This window comes from Rattus norvegicus, chromosome 1 (assembly GCF_036323735.1).
Source record: "Rattus norvegicus strain BN/NHsdMcwi chromosome 1, GRCr8, whole genome shotgun sequence".
NCBI lineage: Eukaryota > Metazoa > Chordata > Mammalia > Rodentia > Muridae > Rattus > Rattus norvegicus.
Window position 1 is genome coordinate 205431631 of NC_086019.1, and position 23545 is coordinate 205455175.

At 47.9% G+C, this 23545-nt stretch overlaps 1 protein-coding gene across 1 annotated transcript; it reads left to right on the top strand.

Annotated features, from left to right (window-relative positions):
- Positions 1-2853: 2853 nt before the first annotated feature.
- Nlrp6 (NLR family, pyrin domain containing 6) lies at positions 2854-9615 on the top strand. Its single transcript, NM_134375.5, has 8 exons — positions 2854-3010; positions 3546-3817; positions 4055-4090; positions 4301-6053; positions 6800-6892; positions 7920-8090; positions 8166-8333; positions 8756-9615. Exons 1-8 carry the CDS (start codon positions 2982-2984, stop codon positions 8877-8879), a joined length of 2646 nt encoding a protein of 881 aa, NP_599202.4. The 5' UTR covers positions 2854-2981; the 3' UTR covers positions 8880-9615.
- The last annotated feature ends 13930 nt before the right edge of the window (positions 9616-23545 follow it).

Below are 23545 nucleotides of genomic sequence, written 5' to 3' on the forward strand. Positions count from 1 at the left end.
TCTTGAATTCTGTTGGTGAGGCTTGTATCTACAGCTCCTTGTCTCTTCTTTTGGTTTTCTATATCCAGGGTTGTTTCCATGTGTTCTTTCTTGATTCCTTCTATTTCCATTTTTAATTCCTTCAACTGTTTGATTGTGTTTTCCTGGAATTCTTTCAGGGATTTTTGCGATTCCTCTCTGTAGGCTTCTACTTGTTTATTAATGTTTTCCTGTGTTTCCCTAAGTGTGTTCATGTCTTTCTTGAAGTCCTCCAGCATCATGATCAAATATGATTTTGAAACTAGATCTTGCTTTTCTGGTGTGTTTGGATATTCCATGTTTGTTTTGGTGGGAGAATTGGGCTCCGATGATGGCATGTAGTCTTGGTTTCTGTTGCTTGGGTTCCTGCGCTTGCCTCTCGCCATCAGATTATCTCTAGTGTTACTTTGTTCTGCTATTTCTGACAGTGGCTAGACTGTCCTATAAGCCTGTGTGTCAGGAGTGCTGTAGACCTGTTTTCCTCTCTTTCAGTCAGTTATGGGGACAGAGTGTTCTGCTTTCGGGCGTGTAGTTTTTCCTCTCTGCAGGTCTTCAGCTGTTCCTGTGGGCCTGTGTCTTGAGTTCACCAGGCAGCTTTCTTGCAGCAGACAAGTTGGTCTTACCTGTGGTCCCGAGGCTCAAGTTTGCACGCGGGGTGCTGCCCAAGGGCTCTCTGCGGCGGCAGCAACCAGGAAGACCTGTGCCGCCCCTTCCAGGAGCTTCAGTGCACCAGGGTTCCAGATGGCCTTTGGTGTTTTCCTCTGGCGTCTGAGATGTATGTACAGAGAGCAGTCTCTTCTGGTTTCCCAGGCTTGTCTGCCTCTCTGAAGGTTCAGCTCTCCCTCCCACGGGATTTGGGTGCAGAGAACTGTTTATCCGGTCTGTTTCCCTCAGGTTCCGGCGGTGTCTCAGGCAGGGGTCCTGCCGCTCCTGGGCCCTCCCCCACGGGAGCCCAGAGGCCTTATACAGTTTCCTCTTGGGCCAGGGATGTGGGCAGGGGTGGGCAGTGTTGGTGGTCTCTTCTGCTCTGCAGCCTCAGGAGTGCCCACCTGATCAGGCAGTGAGGTGTCTTTCCCACAGGGTCTGGGAGCAGAGAGCTGCTGCGGGCCCGGGATCTGCGGGCGTGGGACCTCCGGCAAACACAGGACGTGCCTGGTCCTAGATGAACTCTGCCTCTGTGTGTCCCGATCTCACCAGGCAGCTCTCTTGCAGCAGACAAGTTGGTCTTACCTGTGGTCCCGAGGCTCAAGTTTCGAAAACACAACTTCTAAGGAACAGTGTGGGAGAGTCACCCAGAGACTGTCACTGTTATACTTCATATCTGGTGACTACCATGCCTTTAAAAATGGGTTCTGGGGATTCAAACTCTGTTCCTCAAGCTTATGCCAGACTTACAGTGAAGCTGCTTAACAGGCTGAGCCATCTGATACTTCAAACCATGTCATAGGAATACAGAAGCGTTTCTTCTTTTTTTATTTTATATGTATGTGTTTCTTGTCACATGTATGCCTGTGCACCATGTGCATTCCTGGCATCTGCAGAGTCCAGAAGAAGGTGTCTAGTCTACTGGAACTGGACTTACAGATAGTTTTACACTGCTGTGTGGGTGCTAGGAATTGAACCTGGGTCCCCTGGAAGGACAGTCAGTGTTTTAACTGCTGAGCCATTTCTCCAACCCCCTGTGAGTGAGTGTTTTACTTCCCAGAACAAGAAATAAAGGCATAGAGGTTAAACAAACTGTACAAGGTCACACATCTGTTGAGTGGTGTATTCGAGACCAGCTTGGCTTTGTATTTCTTCCTTTTTATTTAGACATGTGTGTTAGACGCGTGCGCGCGCGCGCACACACACACACACACACACACACACACACACACACACACACACGTGAGTCCCTGCAGAGACAGTTGAATAACCTGAAGCTGAAGTCATAGGTGGTTGATAGCTACCTAATGTGGGTTCTCAAAACCAGAGTGTAGTCTCTGCACATGAGACAGATAATCTTAAGTGTTATCTATCTCTCCAGCCTCCCTCCATCACCTTGAAACATTTGTTGTTGGAGGGGAGGGTGCAATGCATTCCATGGTTAGGGTGTGGAGGTCAGAGGACAACTTTGTGGAGCTGGTTCTCTCTTTCCACCTTCACATGGGTTCCAGAGATGGAACTCTGGTTGTCAGGCAAGCACCTTTAACCTACAAGCCGTCTCACAGGTCCTGGCTCTGCCTTTTCTACAATGATGACAAGGGGACAAAGCAAACTTGTTCTCGAGAATTTATAAAAATAAATAAATAAATAAATGTATGCGCTGCAGAGCGACACAGCCATGCCTGTCTGAACTGTGTCTCCACGGACTTTATTTAGTCTACTACAGCAGTCACCTAAGTACAGGGTTAACTTAGCCATGTGGGGATATATATGCCTGCCTATATGCACGTCCCTGTCACCACAGTGGAACTCCATTTCCCTGCAGTCACTTGCAGGTCCTAGGGTCAAAAACATCCAATCTCTGTCCTTTAGCTGGACATGGGAGGATTAACAGGTTACAGAGCTGAGGGCCTGATTCCCCTTCTCTATCCACCCTTATCCTGCCCACACACACCTGCTCCCTTGAATTTCACACCCTGTTGGCAAATTTTAAGGCACCATAAGGCCATTTCTGAAGACCCGGTTTTAAGTCAGCCACTCAGTCTAAATCATCTCACAGCTGCATGGGACGCCACACCCAGCGGGAGGAGTATTGATAGAATAAAATAAAAGAAAACCAAAGGTCACTAGTCCAGCACATATATGATGTTACAAACTGTGCTTGAGTGTGGGAGCCTCTTGACTGTCAGCAAGACGCCGCTGAGCTAGAATGAACAAGACCGAGAAACACCGCCACTCCCAGGATGAGACCAGTTTAGCCCAGGAAGGCTCACCTCTGTTCCCAGCCTCTGCATCTGAGAGCTAGATCCTGAGACTCCATGGATGCCGCTGGAGCCTCCTGCTCCAGGTGAGTGTGGTTTCCAGGGAGAACTTTCAAGTTAAGTGGCCTCACCCCTACAGCCTGTTTTGTGCTAGGATTTCAAGACCATCTTTTATGCCCACCCTGCAAACGAGGGCATTTATGAGTCTGCTCCTCACAAGGTAGTCAGACTTAGCCCCTGCTGCAGGTGGTCCAGAAAGGACTCATTCAAGGGTGCTATGTATGAGCTTGGAGCAGAGAATTCAGGACCCTCACTAGGGCCTGGCCAGTGCTAGAGCCCTATCAGAGGATGTGACACGGGAGAGCACAGACCCAGGTAGGGACCTTAACTGACTTTATCTGGTGTGGCCAGAAAGGAAAGATGCAGGAAAACCATTAGCCATGGGGTGTTCCCCTTCACCACAGTTAGTAATTTGAGGTGAAGCCTTGGGACACCCGGGTGGGTCTCTACAATATATTATTGTCCTGGGGCTCCGTGTGGAGAATGTGCGATGTGTGACCCGGGAGGTTCAGGGACAGGTCCCATTCAGGTCGCCTCAGTGATAACCCTGCCCATCCCCAGCTCGGAGGCGGTGGCAAGGGAACTGCTTCTGGCCGCACTGCAGGATCTGAGCCAGGAGCAGCTGAAGCGTTTTCGCCACAAGCTCCGGGATGCGCCCCTGGATGGCCGCAGCATCCCGTGGGGGCGACTGGAGCACTCAGACGCTGTGGACCTCACAGACAAGCTGATTGAGTTCTATGCGCCAGAGCCAGCCGTAGATGTGACCCGAAAGATCCTGAAGAAGGCGGATATTCGAGATGTGTCGTTGCGACTCAAGGAGCAGCAGCTGCAGAGTAAGCTGGGTAGAGGAGGATGGGGTCGAATCGGTGACTTGACCTTGATCCTTCCTGCTCTCCTTGTGAAGATCAACTTTGTCCACATTACCACCTCCTGAGACTGTACCGCTCCCTCCCCTTCCCGGGAACCTGCCCAAAGTTTCATGCACAGGGGGATAGTTCCAGAAGCTCCCAGGCAAATTCCTTGCCACATCCCTCATGCTTAGAGAGCCTCATATCAGGTTTGCCTTCCAGGGCTCGGCTCCAGCTCGGCGCTTCTCACCGTGTCGGGTAAGTTCGTTGGGGCACACAAGGTCCTTATTGGGCTCCTCGTGGAGCCCAATTTTCCTGGCGCAGCTTGGGAATCCTTGGGTGTGAGATGGCTGGAGGAGGAAGCTATGGCACAATAGAGAAAAGGAAGCCCAGATTTAGACAGGCAGGGCGTTGGTTCCAGAGTGGCGGCAAGCCCATCCCTGCCTTCCCCGGCCTTACACCTTACAGAGTACAAGAAGAAGTACCGCGAGCACGTGCTACGACAGCATGCTAAGGTGAAGGAGAGGAATGCCCGCTCCGTGAAGATCAACAAGCGCTTCACCAAGCTGCTCATTGCGCCGGGGAGCGGCGCCGGGGAGGACGAGCTGCTGGGAACGTCGGGGGAGCCCGAGCCCGAGCGCGCAAGGCGCTCGGACACACACACTTTCAATCGGCTCTTCCGAGGAAATGATGACGAGGGCCCGCGGCCGCTGACCGTGGTGCTGCAGGGCCCGGCAGGCATCGGCAAAACCATGGCCGCCAAGAAAATCCTCTACGACTGGGCAGGAGGCAAGCTATACCACAGCCAAGTGGACTTTGCCTTCTTCATGCCGTGCGGCGAGCTGCTGGAGCGGCCAGGTACGCGCAGCTTGGCGGACCTGATACTGGAACAGTGCCCGGACCGCACCGCGCCGGTGCGGCGGATACTAGCGCAACCGCATCGTCTACTGTTCATCCTGGACGGTGCAGACGAATTGCCTACTTTAGCAGCCCCAGAAGCCACTCCCTGCAGAGACCCTTTCGAGGCTACGAGTGGCTTGAGAGTGCTGAGCGGGCTGCTGAGCCAGGAGCTGTTACCATCGGCTCGCTTGCTGGTGACTTCACGCAACGCCACCCTCGGGAGGCTGCAGGGCAGACTTTGCTCACCACAGTGCGCAGAAGTGCGCGGCTTCTCAGACAAAGACAAGAAAAAGTATTTCTTCAAGTTTTTCCGGGACGAGAGGAAGGCAGAGCGCGCTTACCGCTTCGTGAAAGAGAATGAGACGCTGTACGCACTGTGCTTTGTGCCGTTTGTGTGCTGGATCGTGTGCACCGTGCTGCTGCAGCAAATGGAGCTGGGCCGGGATCTGTCTCGTACCTCCAAGACCACTACATCTGTGTACCTGCTCTTCATCACCAGCATGCTGAAGTCTGCAGGTACCAATGGACCCCGGGTTCAGGGAGAGCTGCGAATGCTGTGCCGCCTGGCCCGGGAGGGCATCCTGAAGCATCAAGCACAGTTCTCAGAAAAGGACCTGGAGAGATTGAAGCTTCAGGGTTCCCAAGTTCAGACAATGTTTCTCAGCAAGAAGGAGCTGCCAGGAGTGCTAGAAACTGTGGTCACCTACCAGTTCATTGACCAGAGCTTCCAGGAGTTCTTGGCTGCATTGTCATACCTACTAGACGCTGAGGGAGCCCCAGGGAACTCCGCAGGAAGTGTGCAGATGCTCCTGAACTCTGACGCGGGGCTGCGTGGTCATCTGGCACTCACCACTAGATTCCTCTTTGGACTGCTAAGTACAGAGAGGATTCGTGACATTGGAAACCATTTTGGCTGTGTGGTGCCAGGGCGTGTGAAACAGGACACCTTGCGGTGGGTACAAGGACAAAGCCAACCCAAGGTGGCGACAGTAGGAGCAGAAAAGAAGGATGAGCTGAAGGACGAGGAAGCAGAGGAGGAGGAGGAGGAGGAGGAAGAAGAGGAGGAGGAACTCAACTTTGGACTGGAGCTGTTGTACTGCCTGTATGAGACACAAGAGGATGATTTTGTTCGCCAGGCTCTCAGCAGCCTTCCAGAGATGGTACTGGAGCGAGTTAGGCTGACCCGCATGGACCTTGAGGTTCTGAGCTACTGCGTGCAGTGCTGCCCGGACGGCCAGGCTCTGAGACTGGTGAGCTGTGGACTGGTGGCGGCAAAGGAGAAGAAGAAGAAGAAGAAGAGCTTCATGAACCGGCTGAAGGGGTGAGTCTAGAGGGTGAGGTCGTCCTCGCCGATGCTACCTGTGCCCACACGCCCATGCCCACTGGGTTGAGAAGCATTCCACATCTGGTAACCCAGATGGCAGAGCGGACCTCAGGACTGCTTTACCCATCCCTTGCAAGGCAGCCGTCTCTATTCCTCTTCAAATGACCTCACCACGAGTACTCTCAGTCATGCAGATCAAGGCAACCCTCCAAGTTCAGCCAGCGTAGGTCCACGAAGCAACCGAGCCCCCTCTCTGATGCACTTTCTCATACATTCTGGAATATGCCATGTCCTCTGTGTGCTGAGCCTTGTACCTGGCGCTCCCTCCATCCCAACACTATTTGCTGTCTGTCTTCAATGCCTACTCTGCCTCCACCACTTGGGTCCAACTACTGGCCCCAAGGCACCCCCATTGACCACATTATTCTCATATCTTCTTCCTTGCCCATCGTCCACCTGATCCTAGGTTCACCGACATGGGCATTTGTTTTTTATGAGCTCAGCTCTACACAATGCTTGTCCCAAGGCTCGCCCACTGTTGAGAGTATACACCAGGATAATGGCAGGACCTGGTCCTTGGGATCTGCAGCCCACACTTGGGTTTTGCTCAAATTGGTTGGGGGAGAGGATGCAAGGGATGTGAGATAAATGATGTTCTGGAACCTCAGGAAGGATTGAGGCCTTTCCAGAAAGGCCTGGAAGGGGTGCTACAGACGTCAACCTTGTTCTTTCTCTCCCTCCAGTTCTCAAAGCACCGGGAAACAACCCCCAGCCTCCTTGCTGCGTCCACTCTGTGAGGCAATGATTACCCAGCAATGTGGTCTGAGTATTCTGACGTGAGTCACCATGCTCTGGAGGGGATTTACACCTGGGTGGTCTGGACAGGGACAGAATTTGCCTTCTAGGGAAGGGTAAGGACATAGGCCTACCTGGCTTTCACCACTATTTGGGGCTGTCAGGTGAGGGCTGGTGCAAGACCTTGTGGGAATCAGAAAGCTGCACTGCCTTTGGAGACGGGCAGAGAAAGCAACAGTGTTTTCCTTTTGAAGACAGCTCCTAAGTGCTGAAGGACACTGCCCGGCCACCCCTATGCAGGAAAGTGTTGAGGGAGCTCAGAAGCTGGTGCACCCTGCCTCTCTGTGCCTTGCAGCAAGTCAGTCTGCCCATGCACTGGTGTCCTCCCTGTAACATACCCAGCTGATCCCAGCTCACAGGATTAGTGTAAGATTTACTGAGGCTCCACGGAGATAGTTCTTAAGATATGCTAGGTTTTCTATTACTGTGAGCTATCCTCAGTGAGCGAAGAGTAAGGACAATTACAGGAACCAATAGAGGCAGGCCATGTCGAAGCAGACAGTCAGGGATGATGCATTGATAGAGGATGAGGAGGAAAACTGGCTCTGTGGGGGTCAGGGCCCAGCAACGTGAAAATAAAACAAACGGAGCCGAAAAGGCAGTCGCATTGGGCTCAGGAATTCTACCAGAAAACCAAGTATACAGAGGTGCTCACTTCATAATTTGTAATGGGAAAGAATAAATAAATCAGAAATAGCAGAGCTGTTCAGCCACTGAGGATGACTGCTCAGCCACTGAGGATGACTGCTCAGCCACTGGGTATGACTGCTCAGCCACTGGGGATGACTGCTCAGCCACTAGGGGATGACTGCTCAGCCACAGGGATGACTGCTCAGCCACTGGGGATGACTGCTCAGCCATTGGGGATGACTGACAGCCCATCCGAACCAAATTATGAAGAACTGTAGATTTCTTGACTGAACATCAGTCTGCCAGTGAATAGCTAGTTTGTTCAGCTGGAGGTAGAGAAGTGGCCAGTCTTACAGTCTCCATGCTTCTTGACCACAGCTTGTCACACTGCAAACTCCCTGATGCAGTTTGTCGAGACCTTTCTGAGGCTCTGAAGGTAGCTCCTTCCCTAAGGGAGCTGGGCCTCCTCCAGAACCGACTCACTGAGGCAGGCCTGCGTTTACTAAGCCAAGGCCTGGCTTGGCCCAAATGCAAGGTGCAGACACTCAGGTAAGGCCTGGTTTTGGAAGGATGGGGGTAGGGAACCATCCCAACAGCAACCCCTGAGTTTGGCTTTCCCCACAGGATACAGATGCCTGGCCTCCAAGAGGTGATCCACTACCTGGTCATTGTGCTCCAGCAGAGCCCAGTCCTAACCACTCTGGACCTCAGTGGCTGTCAGCTGCCTGGCACTGTGGTGGAACCTCTGTGTTCAGCCCTGAAGCACCCTAAATGTGGCCTAAAGACCCTCAGGTAAAGGCAGGGGGACGCATGGTCCTGAGGACAGAGCCAGTGAACCCTGAGTGGGAGAAGGTGCTTTGGCGGCGTCCTCTCTGAGACCTCACACAGATCACACAGATCATGATTGAGCTCACACAGCTCTGGGTGACCAGCCCATAAAGACCTACCTTCTGCAGGCCCTATCCAAAGCTCCTGCTCTCAAACAAAGGGCCCTAAGCTGTGGGCACAGTCTGAGCATAGCTCTCTTCTGTATCCCCTCAGAGGGCCTCAGCTTTTAATAGACTCCAACCGACTGCCTCCTTGTACTTGTTATATCCTAAGCAAGCAGTGCCAACCACCCCGCTCTCACCTCAAGCCCTGGGTTCTCCCCACAGGCAGTCGGCCTTTGCCCCTGACTGATCCTTGTTCCCCCTGTCTTACACATGTGGCTGCAGTCTGACTTCTGTGGAGCTGACTGAGAATCCACTGAGAGAGCTTCAAGCTGTGAAGACATTAAAGCCAGATCTGGCCATCATACATTCAAAATTGGGCACACATCCTCAGCCTCTGAAGGGATGAAGCAGTGTCTTCTGAGCCCCGGAGTCCAGAACAGGATATTGCTGAAGTCAACGTTCTTCTGAATATGTCTCCCCATTCAAAAGCAAGTAGATGCCAGCTTCTCCCTCCAGGCAAGTCTTTCAAGCCAAGAAGCCACAGAAGGGCAAGCAAAAGACCCAGGTAGATATAGGCACTTAAGAGCCCCTGGATATAGACCTGGCACATGTCCTGCCCCGGACACTCGGAGGTTAGTCTTCCCTCAGCCCCATAACCGCCAATACCTCCCTTTCTGGGCCCACCAATCTGTCCCTTGAAGATAATCCCAACAGTAACAGAAGTATTTGTTGTGGCTTGCCCTGGAGTTCTCTGTGTTTTGATGCTACTTCCACTGCCCCAAGGACGGCTGCCTAGTCTGTACTCAGGACTCGGGTGACTTCACCAGAACCTTCTCCCTATTTAATTTGTAAAATACCAATGAGGGCAGGTACAAGATAGAAGGAGGCCTGTCATTGGATGAGAAGAAAGGATGGGTGGGAGAAACGTTTGAAGGAAGAGGAGGAGACTGGACTGGAAAGGAGAAAGAGACAGGAGGGACAGAGAAAGTAGCCATGGCGGGACAATGTGGAAGCTGATGTTAAGATTCCAATAAGATCCCACGCTGTACCTTTACAGGTTGTTATGAATGTTCTTAAGGGATGGATGTGTATGGGGCTTTGTATGTTTAGGTGGGCAAATATATCTTATCAATTGGATCAGAGGTTATTGTGTTGTGTGCTCTTTTATGTAGCGATTTAAACGTAAGAAAGTGTGCAGCGGGCTAGAGACGCTGGGCCGCCACAGAATTGGGATGTGCGTTTCTGGCATGGAAACCTGCCTTGGGAACTAGATGGGTAGAGAGACTGCTGCCAGGCTTAGAGAGAGGCCTTCAGCAGTGTGATATGGGATGGAGCAGAGCGGGTGAGAGGCTTTGCTGACTGAGAATTAAGATATCTAGCAGATATTGTGGGGCATTGCAGTGTAGACCTAATGGGGATAAAAGACAGCATTTTATTTTTTATATTTTTACAACCACAAGTATTCAGTAACTGAGCATGTTGTTTAATGATGTCACTCGTCTGTGATCTGGCACCCAGTTGTCTTATGGGTGGATGTGGTCCCCCACCCCTGCACCCCAGAGTTCTACCCTCTAGAGGCGGAAGATAGGTGGATCACCATTCCAGTGTGGATTTTTGGGTATTGGCTTTTGGAAGAATGCCGTCCCGGAAACCTTAGGGCTCTAGCCCAGAGGAACCCACTTGCTGCCTGAGAGGCACAGGAAAGGAGCCAGAAGAACAATAGCTTCCATGATGGTGGGAGCTGGCACAACACGGTGGATCTCTCCCAACATAATAAACTTTCTCTTGGATTCCCTTTTGTTGGTCTCTGCAATGCTTGTCAAGGTGTCAAAGTAGGTGTTAACATGGTGTTTCCTATACACAAATACAGGCCAAAGTCTAATCCACACTCCACCACTGAAGAAATGGGTTTGGCATCTGACCTGACTGCAGAAAGTCTGCAAGAAAGGCTTAGCCTTCAGAGCTAGGGCAAGCCATGGATACCTCAAAACTGAATCTTCTCTGCCCAGCACTGCTGGGCTCAGAGCACTCTGCAGGGAGCCCCTTTACTTTTCAGGGTACATTCCCTCCACAATCCCTTCATAAATTCATCCCTTCACCCCCAAAATGAAAAACACAAAACCCTGCTGCTTTAGTTAGTTTCCCGTTACTGTGATAAGATACCGTGACCAGAAGCAATGCACAGAGTACAGAGTCTACTTTAGCGTACAGTCCAGAGGGTTAAGGGGCCAGCATAGCTGAGACGTATGGCAACAAGACAATTGGAGCAGAAGATGAGAGTTCACATCTTGAATCTCAGGCACAGAGCCAAGAGTGAACTGGAAATGGACAAGTCTATAAATGCTCTAAGCCCACCTCCAGTGACCTATTTTCTCTAAACAGGCCATACCCCTTAAAATTCCCCCAAACAGTGCGATCAACTGAAAATTAAGTGTGAAATTATTTTGAGAGTTGGAATGAGAAGCCCTCAGAGGCTTATATTCGAATGTCTAGTTCCCATGGTGGAACTGTTTGAGAAGGATCAGAAAGTGTGGTGTTGGAGGAGACACGTCATTGGAACTGAGGCAGGGGTTGAGGTGTCAGAAGCCCATGCCAGGCCCACCCTTGCTCTCTGTCTACCTCCAACTTGCAGATCAGAAGCAAGGTCCCAGCTACTGCTCCAGCACCGTGCCTGCTGCTTTCCTACTCACCATGATGATCACGGGCTAATCCTCAGAAACCCCAAGCAAAGCCCGATTACAGCCCTTCTTCTGTAACCTGTCTTGATCATGGTGCTTCTTTCACTGCAGTAGGCCTGCAACTAAGACAAATACCCAAGCCCACATGGGACATTTATAATTGAAATCACCGCATGGTTCCAGAAGGAGACGAATCCCTGACAGGAAAGTATGGCACCAGTTGGCAGGCATGGCCGCAGGAACGGGAAGCTGGGAGCTCACATCTTCCAAGGCGAGCATGAAGCAGAGAGAAGACACTGGAAATAGAGAAAGAACTCAAGCTCCCAAAGCTGTCTTCTGTGCTGTTTCATCAAGGAGGCACCTCCTAAACCTCCCTCAGACAGCGCTCACTGCCAGCTGGGACCAAGTGATCAAATGCCTGAGCCTGTGGGGGACACTCTCCATTCAAGCCACGCGGCACCACTCCCTGACCCTCTTAAGCTCCAGGTCACATGATAATTCGAAATACATTTAGTCCAACTTCAAGAGACTCCATAGTCCTTCATTGTCTAACCACTGTTTAAAAGTCCAAATTCTCTTCTGAGAGTCAAGGCAACTTTTTAGTCCCCTGCAAAATCTGAAACTTGCAAATGAAAATCTGCAAAATCTACAAACTTCTGACATACAATGGCACAGAATACACCTTACTATTGCAAAAGGGAAGAATTTGGCATAGTGACAGAATATTAGGCCAAAGCAAAACCATCGCTCAGCAGAGAAAACATTCAATCCTGTAACCCAATATGAAGTGTCTGGGACTAAAGTTTTTTTTTTTTCCCTCCCCCTGGGACTAAAGTTTTAAAGAGCGTAGATTGTTTTGCCCCTCCAGTTTTTGTTGCCTGAAACATGTGTCTTTGTGTTGGGCTGGTTAGACTTCCAGTATGTAGCTCTCCTTGGCAAATATCTCGCAACTCTGGATCTCCAACATCGTTAGGTCTCCCCTGCAACCCAGGCTTCAGTTTCGTAGCTTCACACAATGGTCTCTCACTGTCCCTTTGTAGAGACTGCCTTGCCACATGTTGCCCAGCCACAGGGTCTCTCTGAAACTGCCAAGTAAGAATTCATGACGCCTGGGACTAGAGAGATGGCTCAGCAGTCAGGTCTGCTGTTCCAGAGGACCCAGATTCAATCCTCAGCACCTAGAAGATATTTCACAACTGTCTGTAGCTCTTTCCATGGGATCCAGGGTTCTCTCTGGATTCTGTAGGCACACATGTGGTGCACAGACATATGTGCAGGCAAAACATCCATTCATACTAAATAAAAATTTAAAAAAAGAATTCACGACTTTACACTTATGTCCTTCATACTCTAAGAGTAGTGAGTGCCACAGGGACAACTGCCAGGACTGGCATGGATCACATTAGCAGACGCTTTTTGTTTAAGTTGCTTTTTAGGAACAGACAATTGATTAGTTGGAAGTTTAGCTGGGTAAGGTCTTGTCTTAGGGGCACCCCTCTCTTTGTTCCAGGGCAGAGTGGTCCACTCCTCAACTGTCTCAGTAGCACACACCTTTAATCTCAGCACTCAGGACAGAGGGAAGCAAATCTGAGTTGGATGTCAGCCTGATCTAAACAGTGAGTTCCAGAATAGCCAGGGCTACACAGAGAAACCCTATCTTAAAAAACCAAAACCAGCCAAACAAACAAAAAACCAACTACAGTCTCTCTTCTAGCACGAACCCGGGCTACATTAGATTTCTCGGTGTCCCTGTCTAAACTATGCATTTTGTAATTATTTTTGACCCACTTGCCCTTTATCACTGTAGACATCTGCATAAGTGCTATCAGTAACACCGTGCACAGTTCAATATTATCGTCTCATAATTTTCTCCACTAGAAAAATGAGCCCATTACTTTAAAATTTAACCTCAGACAAGTTCTTAGGACAAGGGCAGAAGGCAGTTAGATTCTTTGCCAAAATATTACAAAAATTCTTCTGCTCAGTTGGCAACATTTTTCCCCTCTGAAATCTCTTGAGCTGGGCCTCAACAATCTAAACTGTTCTCAGTACTGCTGTCTTACAGGGTCTGACTAGAACAGCTCTTTTTTTTAAAAGATTTATTTGTTATATATAAGCACACTGTAGCTGTCTTCAGACACACCAGAAGAGGGCACCAGATCTCATTACAGATGGTTGTGAGCCACCATGTGGTTGCTGGGAGTTGAACTCAGGACCTCTAGAAGAGCAGTCAGTGTTCTTAAGCGCTGAGCCATCTCTCCAGCCCTAGAACAGCTCTTTAAGTGCCACTTAGAGCATTTGTAGAACTAGAATTTCATAAAGGTTACTCATTGTCAGAGCCCGGATGTGCAGAACTAGAGTTTCATAAAGGTTGCTCATTGTCAGAGTCCGGATGTGCAGGGCCGGACGTGCCTGAGGGAGAGCCAGAGACAGGATTTGCCAAACCAGCTATCAGCCCCAAGGACACTGACCATCCGTAGCCACCCCCTCCCCTTCCTTTACCCCCCTGAGTGAGATGAGCCACCCCACCTGCCTGCCGAGCTGCTGGAGAGCGCGTACTCCTTGCTGATGTAATTTCGCGCCGAAAGTAACTGTGCACCATTTGAATTGACCAATCATGTGTAACCGCGCGAATGCCCCTTACCTCCCCTATAAAAACCCCCGAGTTTGGAAGCTCGGGGTCGATTCCTCTGTCTCCTGTGTGAGATATGTGTCGACCCGGGATCCCGCTAAGACCTGGGATCTCGTTAATAAAGCTACCTCTTGCTGTTACATCAAGAATGGCTCCTCGTGATTCCTGGGGGCACCCCACCCTGCGATCGGAGCGAGAGACACGGCTCCCCATTTAGGGGTACGCTCTTTCACATTCAACCACTTTTCTAGGCCAAAGTTCCAAAGTCTTCCACATTCCAGAACCCATCGTGGTCAGGTTCTTTGAAGAAAAAACCCATTCCTGGTAGCAACTTTTCTGTTGCTGTGATTAAGCAAAAGAATAAAAAACAACAACAACAAAAACATAATCAAAGGTGACTGAAGGAGGGCAGTGCTTATTTTTGTTTATTGTTCCCGAGGAATAAGAGTCCATTGTGGCAGGACAGCAGAGCAGCAACTGGCAGACACAGTGGTGGGAACAGGATGCTAAGAGCTCACGTCTTCTGTGGCAAGCATGAATCAGAGAGCGCAAATTGGAAATGGTGCAAAGATAGAATCTTTCAGAGCCCATCCCCAGTGACACATTTCTTCCAGCAAGGCTGCACCTCCTATACCTTCTCAGTGCCACTAACTGGCGACCAAGTGTTCAAATACCTGAATCTATGGTGGAAATTTCTAATTAAAACCACCATACGTGGGTTGGGGATTTAGCTCAGTGGTAGAGCTCTTGCCTAGCGAGCACAAGGCCCTGGGTTCGGTCCCCAGCTCCGAAAAAAAGAAAAAAGAAAAAGAAAAAAAAAACAAAAAAACAAACCACCATACGTGTCTTTCTGGGCCTGGTGTTCTAGACCTAGAATAGAGACAGACAAAAAGTACATAGAAGATATTATGAATACCATTCAGTAAAGATGTGATACATAAATATATAATATGTAAATGTATATGATGTATAATCATAGATACATGTGATACATAAAATATGGTAAATGTCTATATGATACAATGTTGTCATAGATGGTGTTTATTAACTCTATCAGTTATTAATAGGACCCGGCCAGCCCCCCAGTAATCAAGGCTGAGTCCTACTAGATTTATTTAATCAGCCTTAGCACAGTTACTGGGTGGCTAGTCTAGTCTAGTCTAGTCTTCTATGCTACACTGTCTATTTCTCAGCTGTGCTCCCCAGTCATTGTTGTTTCAGTCTCGCCTGGGTTATTTCTGTCCCCCCAGTTTGTCCTCAGGGGGCATTTCACACGGCCACATTCTCCTGGTGCACAATGTGTAATGGAGACCTCCTGTTCAATCTGTCTTCTTTCTCCTTCTCCCTCCTTTTTCCTTTCCTTGTGATCCCTACCTTCAACCCCCATCCAGGTGACTGAAACATAGCAGCCCTAGACCCAACAATACAAAAACAAAATACAGTAAATATATAGGACATCATACACTAAATGTATGTATGAAGCACAAAATAAATAGGTGTGTGATATATCAAGTGCATGTGCAATACACAAGCAAGTTACAGTGTGACACGCAGACACATGTGATAGATTAACACACAATATAAGTGTGTGCAAGAAGACTGGGAAAATTGAGAAGGCACAGAATGTTGTAGGATATTTGATCACACTGTGAACCCCAAGATCGTGTTATTTACTGGGAAAAAAACTGTTTTAATTGTGGTGTGGCTCAGTCTTAGCATACACCTTTAATCCCTCTGGAATGCATATGTGCCCTTAGTATACACCTGTAACCCCAAACAATGAGGATAAAGTTAGTTTGTAGAAGGAAACACTCAAGTTTGAAAGTGATGTCTAATTGAGTGGCAAAGTGATGGATAGGAGAAATGTTTGACAGAATAGGATATGCCCCAACACTCACGAGAAGACAGAGGAAAGAGAAGCTACTTAAGAGGCAGTACATAAGAGAGAGGGCAATTTTACTGAGACAGTTGTACAGAGACAGGCTGCAGAGAGAGAACAAGCAGGTAAAGACAGAGTCAGAGAATGAGAAGGAGACAGAAGATTAGAACATATTGTCATAGTTATTATAGGGCCATGCCAAGTAACTCAGGAGAGGCCAAGTGAGAAGCCAGATTGAATCAGTCAGTTTGTTGAAAAGTGAGTCAGAACAGTTGAGTTGAACCAGCCAGCCAGAGTCAGAAAGAACCAGGAAAGGGTTAGTCTCAGCAGCAAGTCTCAGAGGCTGAAAACATTCTAGGCCTAGAATAGACTGTATGGAGGCTAGAAGGTTCCAGGACTAGGCCTGGGTTAACAGACAGAGGGAGTGAGCCTTGGAGACAACAAATATATCAGAGGAGGTAAAAGTTACTTTTACAATGAAGAGGGAAAGAGGATTCAAGGTCTAGTTTTATTTTTTATGTGTTGAGAGTTAAGTCTTGGGGCTGGAGAGATGGCTCAGTGGTTAAGAGTCAAGTCTTTCCTCTTTCTTTTTGGTTTTTTGAGACAGGGTCTATGTGACCTTGGCTGTCCTTGAATTCATGATGTAGATCAGGGTGGTCTTGAACTCACAGAGATTCACCAGCTTCTGCCTCCCAAGTGCTGAGATAGAATGGGTGAGCCACCACCTCCTAGCTTTGTTTTGTTTTTGTTTTTAAAGCAGGAGATCATATAACCCCAAGTTGACTTCCAACTCACTTTGTAGACGACCTTAAACTTCTGATCTTCCTCTACTTCTTCAGCATTGTGATTACAAAGTGTCATGGTGGGCTGGCTCAGCGGTAGAGCGCTTGCCTAGCGAGCGCAAGGCCCTGGGTTCGGTCCCCAGCTCCGGAAAAAAAAAAAAGAAAAGAAAAAAAACAACTAAGTGTCATGGTGTGGTTTGCACAGTGCTGTACAGCAAACCCATGGTTTTCCACATGCTATGTACCCAGCCTGTTTGTGGTCCCTTGTTTTGTTTTGAAGACAAGTCCTCACCATGTGGCTCTGGTTGTCCTAGAACTCGTTCTGTAGACCAGACTGGCCTGAAACTCACATAGATCTAGCCGCCTCTGCCTCCCTAGTGCTGGGATTAAGGGTGTGGCCTGGGACACTATGCCAGGCTCCTGTGTCTTTCGAATTTAACTGTGTTAAAATTCATCTCTCATCCATAAATCCGAACAGCATACCTCATAAAACAACTTAAAAACTCATTTACGAAAGGAAATTCTTTGAGAGAATTAGTAAACCAACTCATGCCATTTTATTTAATGTTTAAACTTTATTTAATCTTTAACTTTTGTTTTCAGCCTGGCTGTATCCTTTGAGCAATGTAATTTCAAAAGCTACAAAATCATACATAGCTAATGTGAGTGCTAACTGAGAATTTGGAGTTCCTGTTTCTAGGTTCTTTTTTTTCTTTCTCCATCTTTATTAAATTGGGTATACACTTCAAATATTATTCCCTTTCCCGGTTTCCAGGCCAACATCCCCCTAACCCCTCCCTCTCCCCTTCTATATAGGTGTTTCCCTCCCCATCCTCCCCCCATTGCCACCCTCCCCCCATAGTCTAGTTCACTGGGGGTTCAGTCTTAGCAGGACCCAGGGCTTCCCCTTCCACTGGTGCTCTTACTAGGATATTCATTGCTACCTATGAGGTCAGAGTCCAGGGTCAGCCTATGTATAGTCTTTGAGTAGTGGCTTAGTCCCTGGAAGCTCTGGTTGGTTGGCATTGTTGTTCATATGGGGTCTCAAGCCCCCTGTTTCTGGGTTCTTTTTTTTTTTTTTTTTTGTGGTTCTTTTTTTCGGAGCTGGGGACCGAACCCAGGGCCTTGCGCTTCCTAGGCAAGCGCTCTACCACTGAGCTAAATCCCCAGCCCCTGTTTCTGGGTTCTTAGCCTCCTTAAAAATAGACTCTGAAGGGAGCTAGAGAACAATTTGGCATGTAATTTTGAGAGAAAGTCAACAGAGGAAGTGTATTAGTCAGGGTTCTTCAGAGGAACAGCATATATAGAATGATATTAGAATTAATATATAACGAATACACTCATTATATATTCTAGATAGAATATAATGTATCATTGTTATAATTATTGCATATTTATTTATGTATTTATGTATTTATGTATTTATTTATTTATTTATTTATTTGAGTAGCCACCTATCTATACCTTCCTAAATAGTTGCACCAACTGGGATTCAAGTGTTCAAATATCCAAGTTTATGAGGCATACATTCCTCATTGAAACCAGCACACCTTCCTCCTGGAGATAATATAGATGATATACAAACATCATCCAGTAAATATGTGATACATAAATATATAGTATGCAAATGTATTGATGTTTATGAATGATTCCCGTACGTGTAGGTGTTCACCACGTGTTATGTATCATGACCATGTTCCAGCTAGTTCAACAATGGTTCTCTCCTAACGGAGAGGCCAAGAATCTCCTAACTGTTCGGTCCTTGAGGCTGCATGTCCCAGCTGTTTTTTCAGTCCATGTTGGAATCCCAAAGAAGTAGGATCTAATACCAACTAATTGCCAGGTCCTTTTATGGAGGCTGCCGTCAGAAGGAGTGCTTCAGATTTAAAGTGGGTCTTCTTACCTCAAATATCCCAGATTCAGGACGGGTCTCCCACTTCGAAGGATTCAGTCTGGAAAACCCTTCACAGTCATACCCAATTGCTTGGGTTTTAGTTGATTCCAGCTTGACCAAACTGACAACCAAGATTAGCTATCACAATGGGCAAGCTGTAAATCTTACAAGAAAACAGAGATGGAGAAAACGAGAATAAGTTGATCCTTTTTGTCTTAGGGTCTAAGAAAGCTGGCAGGTTCAGTAATGGAGGTCAGCCAAGTAGCAGAAAGCTAAGGGGATTCGAATAGGGGCAGATAGATGGGAGGTGCATGACTTCAGCAAAGAGTGGGCACATCCAGAGAGGCAAACGAGGAGAGTGTTCACTTAAACGGAAGGCCAGTGAGACTGCTTGGTGGGAAAAGCACTTGCTGCCAAGTCTTCCCATCTGAGTTAGATCCCTGGAACCCACATGGTGGCAGGATTAAACCAACCCCCACAGGTTGTCGTCCGTGTTATGAAAGCACATAAGTGCTTACTCTAGCCCAAAACACACTAAACAAATGTAGCTAAGAATTTTGGTTTCTTTAAAAACCCAGTTATGTTACAAGAATATGGTTTTGTTTTAATCCCAGGTGTGGGATAATAAGCTACTTTACAGCAGGCGACTATGATTTGTCTCATGCACTAGGAGGAGCATGACTTTTTTTCCCCCAGCTGCAGAGAGTTTATGTTTGAATTCTGGGAACTCTTGAGAGGGTACAAATGCCTGAGCCAGGGGCCGGGGAGTGCTCTGGGGAGGCTGCAGAATCTGGTTCCTGTTGTTGTGATTTGGCAAGTGATCATGACCAAAGATGAGAAGAGGAAGTTGGAGGTATCATGACACGAAGACTAGGCTTGCCCCAAGGAACTTGACACCCCTAGTCAGCAGGAAGAAGTCTAAAGAGGTCTTGGCCCCTGTCCCCTTTAACCTTTTTCTCCTACCTGGTGTTGGGGGTTGGAAGGATTAGGGTGGGACAAGAGTCAAAAGGGTGAGGGGTTGGGGATTTAGCTCAGCGGTAGAGCACTTGCCTAGCAAGCGCAAGGCCCTGGGTTCGGTCCCCAGCTCCGAAAAAAAAAAGAAAAGGAAAAAAAAAAAGAGTCGAAAGGGTAGAAGTTATAAGAACCCAATAAAGTAGTCAAAAACCAGTGCCAACGAATAAATAACTGTAGTAAAAATATTTAAAAAATCCCGTGTGGGGTTCCCAGACACCTTTAATCACTTATATTCCCAGATGAAAGACACACACAGCCTTTATATTTTTTTTAATTTTTTTTTTCAGCGCTGAGGACCGACTTTATATTTTTAATATGCCCTAGGCAGCACAGTAGCCGGCAGCTGCCTGCCCTCCATGCTGTCAGACTCTGCCTTCCTATCAATAACCCCAAATTATCACTTCCCGCATTTCGTTGTTCCATCTGGACTACTCTTAGCTCCAATCAGCCAGCCCACATGGCCACATTCTCTTGGCCTTTAGCCCATGGCGGCTCAGGTTCTCCCCCTGCAGGTTCTTCTTCTTCCATGGCTACTTCCTCCTTTTCTCTCTTCTCCCCTCCTCATGGTCTCCTCTCTCTAAGCCAGAGAAAACCCCAACCCCACCTACTTCTCTTCTCCCTAGCTATTGGCTACCAGCATCCTTATTCACCAATCAGAATTAACTTGGGGGTAGTGTCCCAGGGGCTACGTGCAAACTCCAGGTTTTGGGGGGAACTTAGTACCACACTTAGTATTACAATAGACAGTAAAAGACAAAACCTCAACAAATAAATATACAAATTTTTAATAAAAACGGGGCCAGCAAAATGACTCAGTGGGTAAAGGAGCTTGCTACCAAGACTGGTGCTCTGAGTTTGATCCCTGGGATCCACACAGTGGAAGGAAAGAACTGACTCATGAAAGTTGTCCTCTTGTTAGAAATAACAACTTCCTGGTCAAAAGGATAGAACCTACAGCCATGGTGGAGACAAAGCATTGTGTCATTCTTCTGTCAGACAGCAGGCTCACCTTAAGCTAGGAGACTGGATAAATAAGTCACGTAATGGTGTCTCGGTTAGGGTTTTATTGCTGTGAATGGACACCATGACCAATGTAAGTTTTATAAAGGGTAACATTTAATTGGGGCTGGCTTACAGGTTCAGAGGTTCAGTCAATTATCATCAAGGTAGGAGCATGGCAGTGTCCAGGCAGGAATGGTGCAGGAGGAGCTGAGTTCTACATCTTCACCCAAAGGAAGCCAGGAACAGCCTGAGTATTCCCAGGCAACTAGGAGGAGGGTCTCCAAGGCCACCCCCACAGGGACACATTTCCTCCAACAAAGTCACACCTTCTAATAGTGCCACTCCCTGGGCCAAGCACATGCAAACCAACACATTCCACTCCCAGGCTTCCGTAGGCTTGTTTAAACACAGGAGTCTATGAAGGCCATACCTAAACTTAGCATAATAAAAAGTACATTTAGTTCAACTTCCAAAGTCTCCATAGCCTATAGCAGTATCAACAATGTTAAAAGTCCAAAGTTCAAAGTCTCTTCCAAGATCCATCCACTCACTTAACTGTAATCCCTGAATTAAGACAGGCAACCAGCTGGGCAGACTCCGGACTCTGCACCTCCATGTCTGATGTCTAAGCGTTCTTTAGATCCCCAACTTCTTTATCATATTTGTTGACTGCAACAAACTTCTTTCTCCTGGGCTGGTTCCACTCCCTGTCACCAGCTTTCCTCAGCCGGTGACTCTGGCATCTTTAGTATCTTTGGGTGTCTAAGGCAGCTTCAATGTTATTGTTTCAATGTCTGGGATCCACACATGATCCTCCAAAGGGCTGGCTTTGAAAGATCCCCGTTTGATATTAGTGCAGCCATTTCTTAAGAATGGGAATCTTTTAAGCTGGCCCTTGCTTAGCCCCTAGATGTTATACAATAGACCAGAAAGTACAGAAAGCACATTCCCACCCACTCTCTAGGAAGCTGCTGGACCATAAGAACAGATGGCATAGAACATATTTACTCCAGGGCAATTACAAGACAGGAAACATCTCTGAGAAGCTTACTGACCACTATAGAAGTGAGATGTCCTTGGTACTGAATGCAGCTGTGCTGACATAGCTATAGCTTTGTCCTAGGAACTCCAGAAGAGAAACACCTGCCAAGACAGATATCCTTGGTCCTTGTTCTGGGAACCCCAGGATAAGAAAACATATATCAAGTCAGACGTCCTTGGTACTGAAATAGCTACATTGATATGGTTACAGCCTTGTCCCAGGAATTCCAGGATGAGAAACATCTGCCTAGTTATCCTTAGCACCGAAATAGCTGAGCTAATGAAACTGTGTAACCTTAAATGACTATTTAAGCTGTACATTTCTGTTGTTCGAGGCTCTTCACATCCCTCCTGCGTGAAGACCGTGTCGAGCCCCAATGCATTGGTATCCCAAGTAAACCTCTTTGTTTTACATCAAGACTGAGTCCCGTGTGTTCGTGGGGTGGTGAGTGTCCTCAGGACTGGAGCGAGAGTCTCCTCTGTCTGAGGGTCTTTCAGCTTCACTTCTCCAGCTCTGCCCTCTGTGCAGTTTAACTCCAGGTTGGTCCACACTCCACTGTTGCTGTTGTTCTTGGTGGTCATCCCATGGTACTGGCGTCTCCAGTACACTGGGGTCTCCCTTTGCATCTAGGCTTCACCAGTAGCCTCTCCTATGCTCTCTTCATGGTGCGAAGCCTCAACTCCTTTGCCTGACCCCTTCAGTCCTGGGCCATCAATGGCAACTGAGGCTGCACCTTCACCAGGGGCCTTCTACAGCTTCCCACAGTGCCCAGCCTCAGCTGCTCTTCATGACCCCTTCATGCCTTCAAAACCAGTACCACCTGGGTGACGCTTACACATTACCAAGTCCAGCCACAGCACGAGGTACAACATCTCTGAAACACAGCTCTTAAAAACATTTCCCAGAAGATTTCACCCCAGTGATGCTCATCTCTTTCTTAGCTCCAGCCAACCAGCATCAATGGTCCCAGTAGTCTCCCTCTCTTGCGTATAAAGCCAGAGGCACACGACGGAAGCTGCTGAGTTCTGCTGCTTGCAGGAGCTGGAACATGGCCCCTTTGTTCTATGACGTTATCACTAGCTTCCTCTTTTCTAATTCCCTCTCTGCCTAAGCTTGGCTGTCCCGGATCTTGCTCCGTAGATTGACCTTGAATTTAGAGATCTGTACGCTGGTCTCCTGGGATTAAAGGTTTATACTAAGTTGCCTACAGCTAATTTAGCTGGGTGGGATCTTGCCCCAAGGTCATTACTCCCTTAATTCAATTTAATATCCTTGATCACAGGATTCAGCTCCATTCCACTTCCTGGTGTCCCTTTAATACTTGAACCATATATTTTCTATTTTTCCATTTTCAACTTCCTTTTTTTTTTTCATTAAAATGCTCCTCATGAGACTTAACCAGAGAACAAAATCTATGATGGGCTTTTCTGAGACTTCCTTTGTCAATTTAATTAGTCTGAGTCTTTTCACCTTAGCCTCAGGCTGACTCTTCAGACAAGGGCAAAAAGCAGTCACGTTCTTCACCAAAATACCACAAAAGCAGTCTCTACAGCACATACGAAAATTCTTCTCCTCTGAAACCTCTTGGGCTAGGCCTGCACAATTCAAATCACTCTCAGTAACAAAGACTTTCGAGTTCCTACTAAAATAGCCCATGAAGCCCCATTTAAAGCGTTCCACTGCTTTCCAAATCCAAAGTCCCAAAATCCACATTCTTCCAAACAAAAGGCCTATCACAGCAAAACCCCAGTCCCTGGTACTAACTTCTATCTTATTGCTGTGAACAGACACCATGACCAATGTAAGCTTTATAAAGGACAACATTTAATTGGGCTGGCTTACAGGTTCAGAGGTTCAGTTCATTATCATCAAGGTGGGAACATGGCAGGATCCAGGCAGGCATGGTGCAGGAGGAGCTGAGTTCTATATCTTCACCCAAAGGAAGCCAGGAACAGACTGAGCATCCCCAGGCAGCTAGGAGGAGGGTCTCCAAGTCCACCCCCACAGTGACACACTTCCTCCAACAAAACTACACCTTCTAATAGTGCCACTCCCTGGGCCAAGCATATGCAAACCATCACAATGTGATACTGTACTTTTCCTCCACAGAATCCCTATCCCCAGTGCCATAACTTAGAGTCATGTCAGT

What these genes read in the sequence shown, in the direction of transcription:
- Nlrp6 (NM_134375.5), top strand. Translation starts at nt 2,982, where the DNA reads ATGGATGCCGCTGGAGCCTCCTGCTCCAG. An exon ending in GGCGCTTCTCACCGTGTCGG is followed by an intron (nt 4,091 to 4,300) that starts GTAAGTTCGTTG and finishes TACACCTTACAG; the next exon opens with AGTACAAGAAGAAGTACCGC. An exon ending in TGTGGCCTAAAGACCCTCAG is followed by an intron (nt 8,334 to 8,755) that starts GTAAAGGCAGGG and finishes ATGTGGCTGCAG; the next exon opens with TCTGACTTCTGTGGAGCTGA.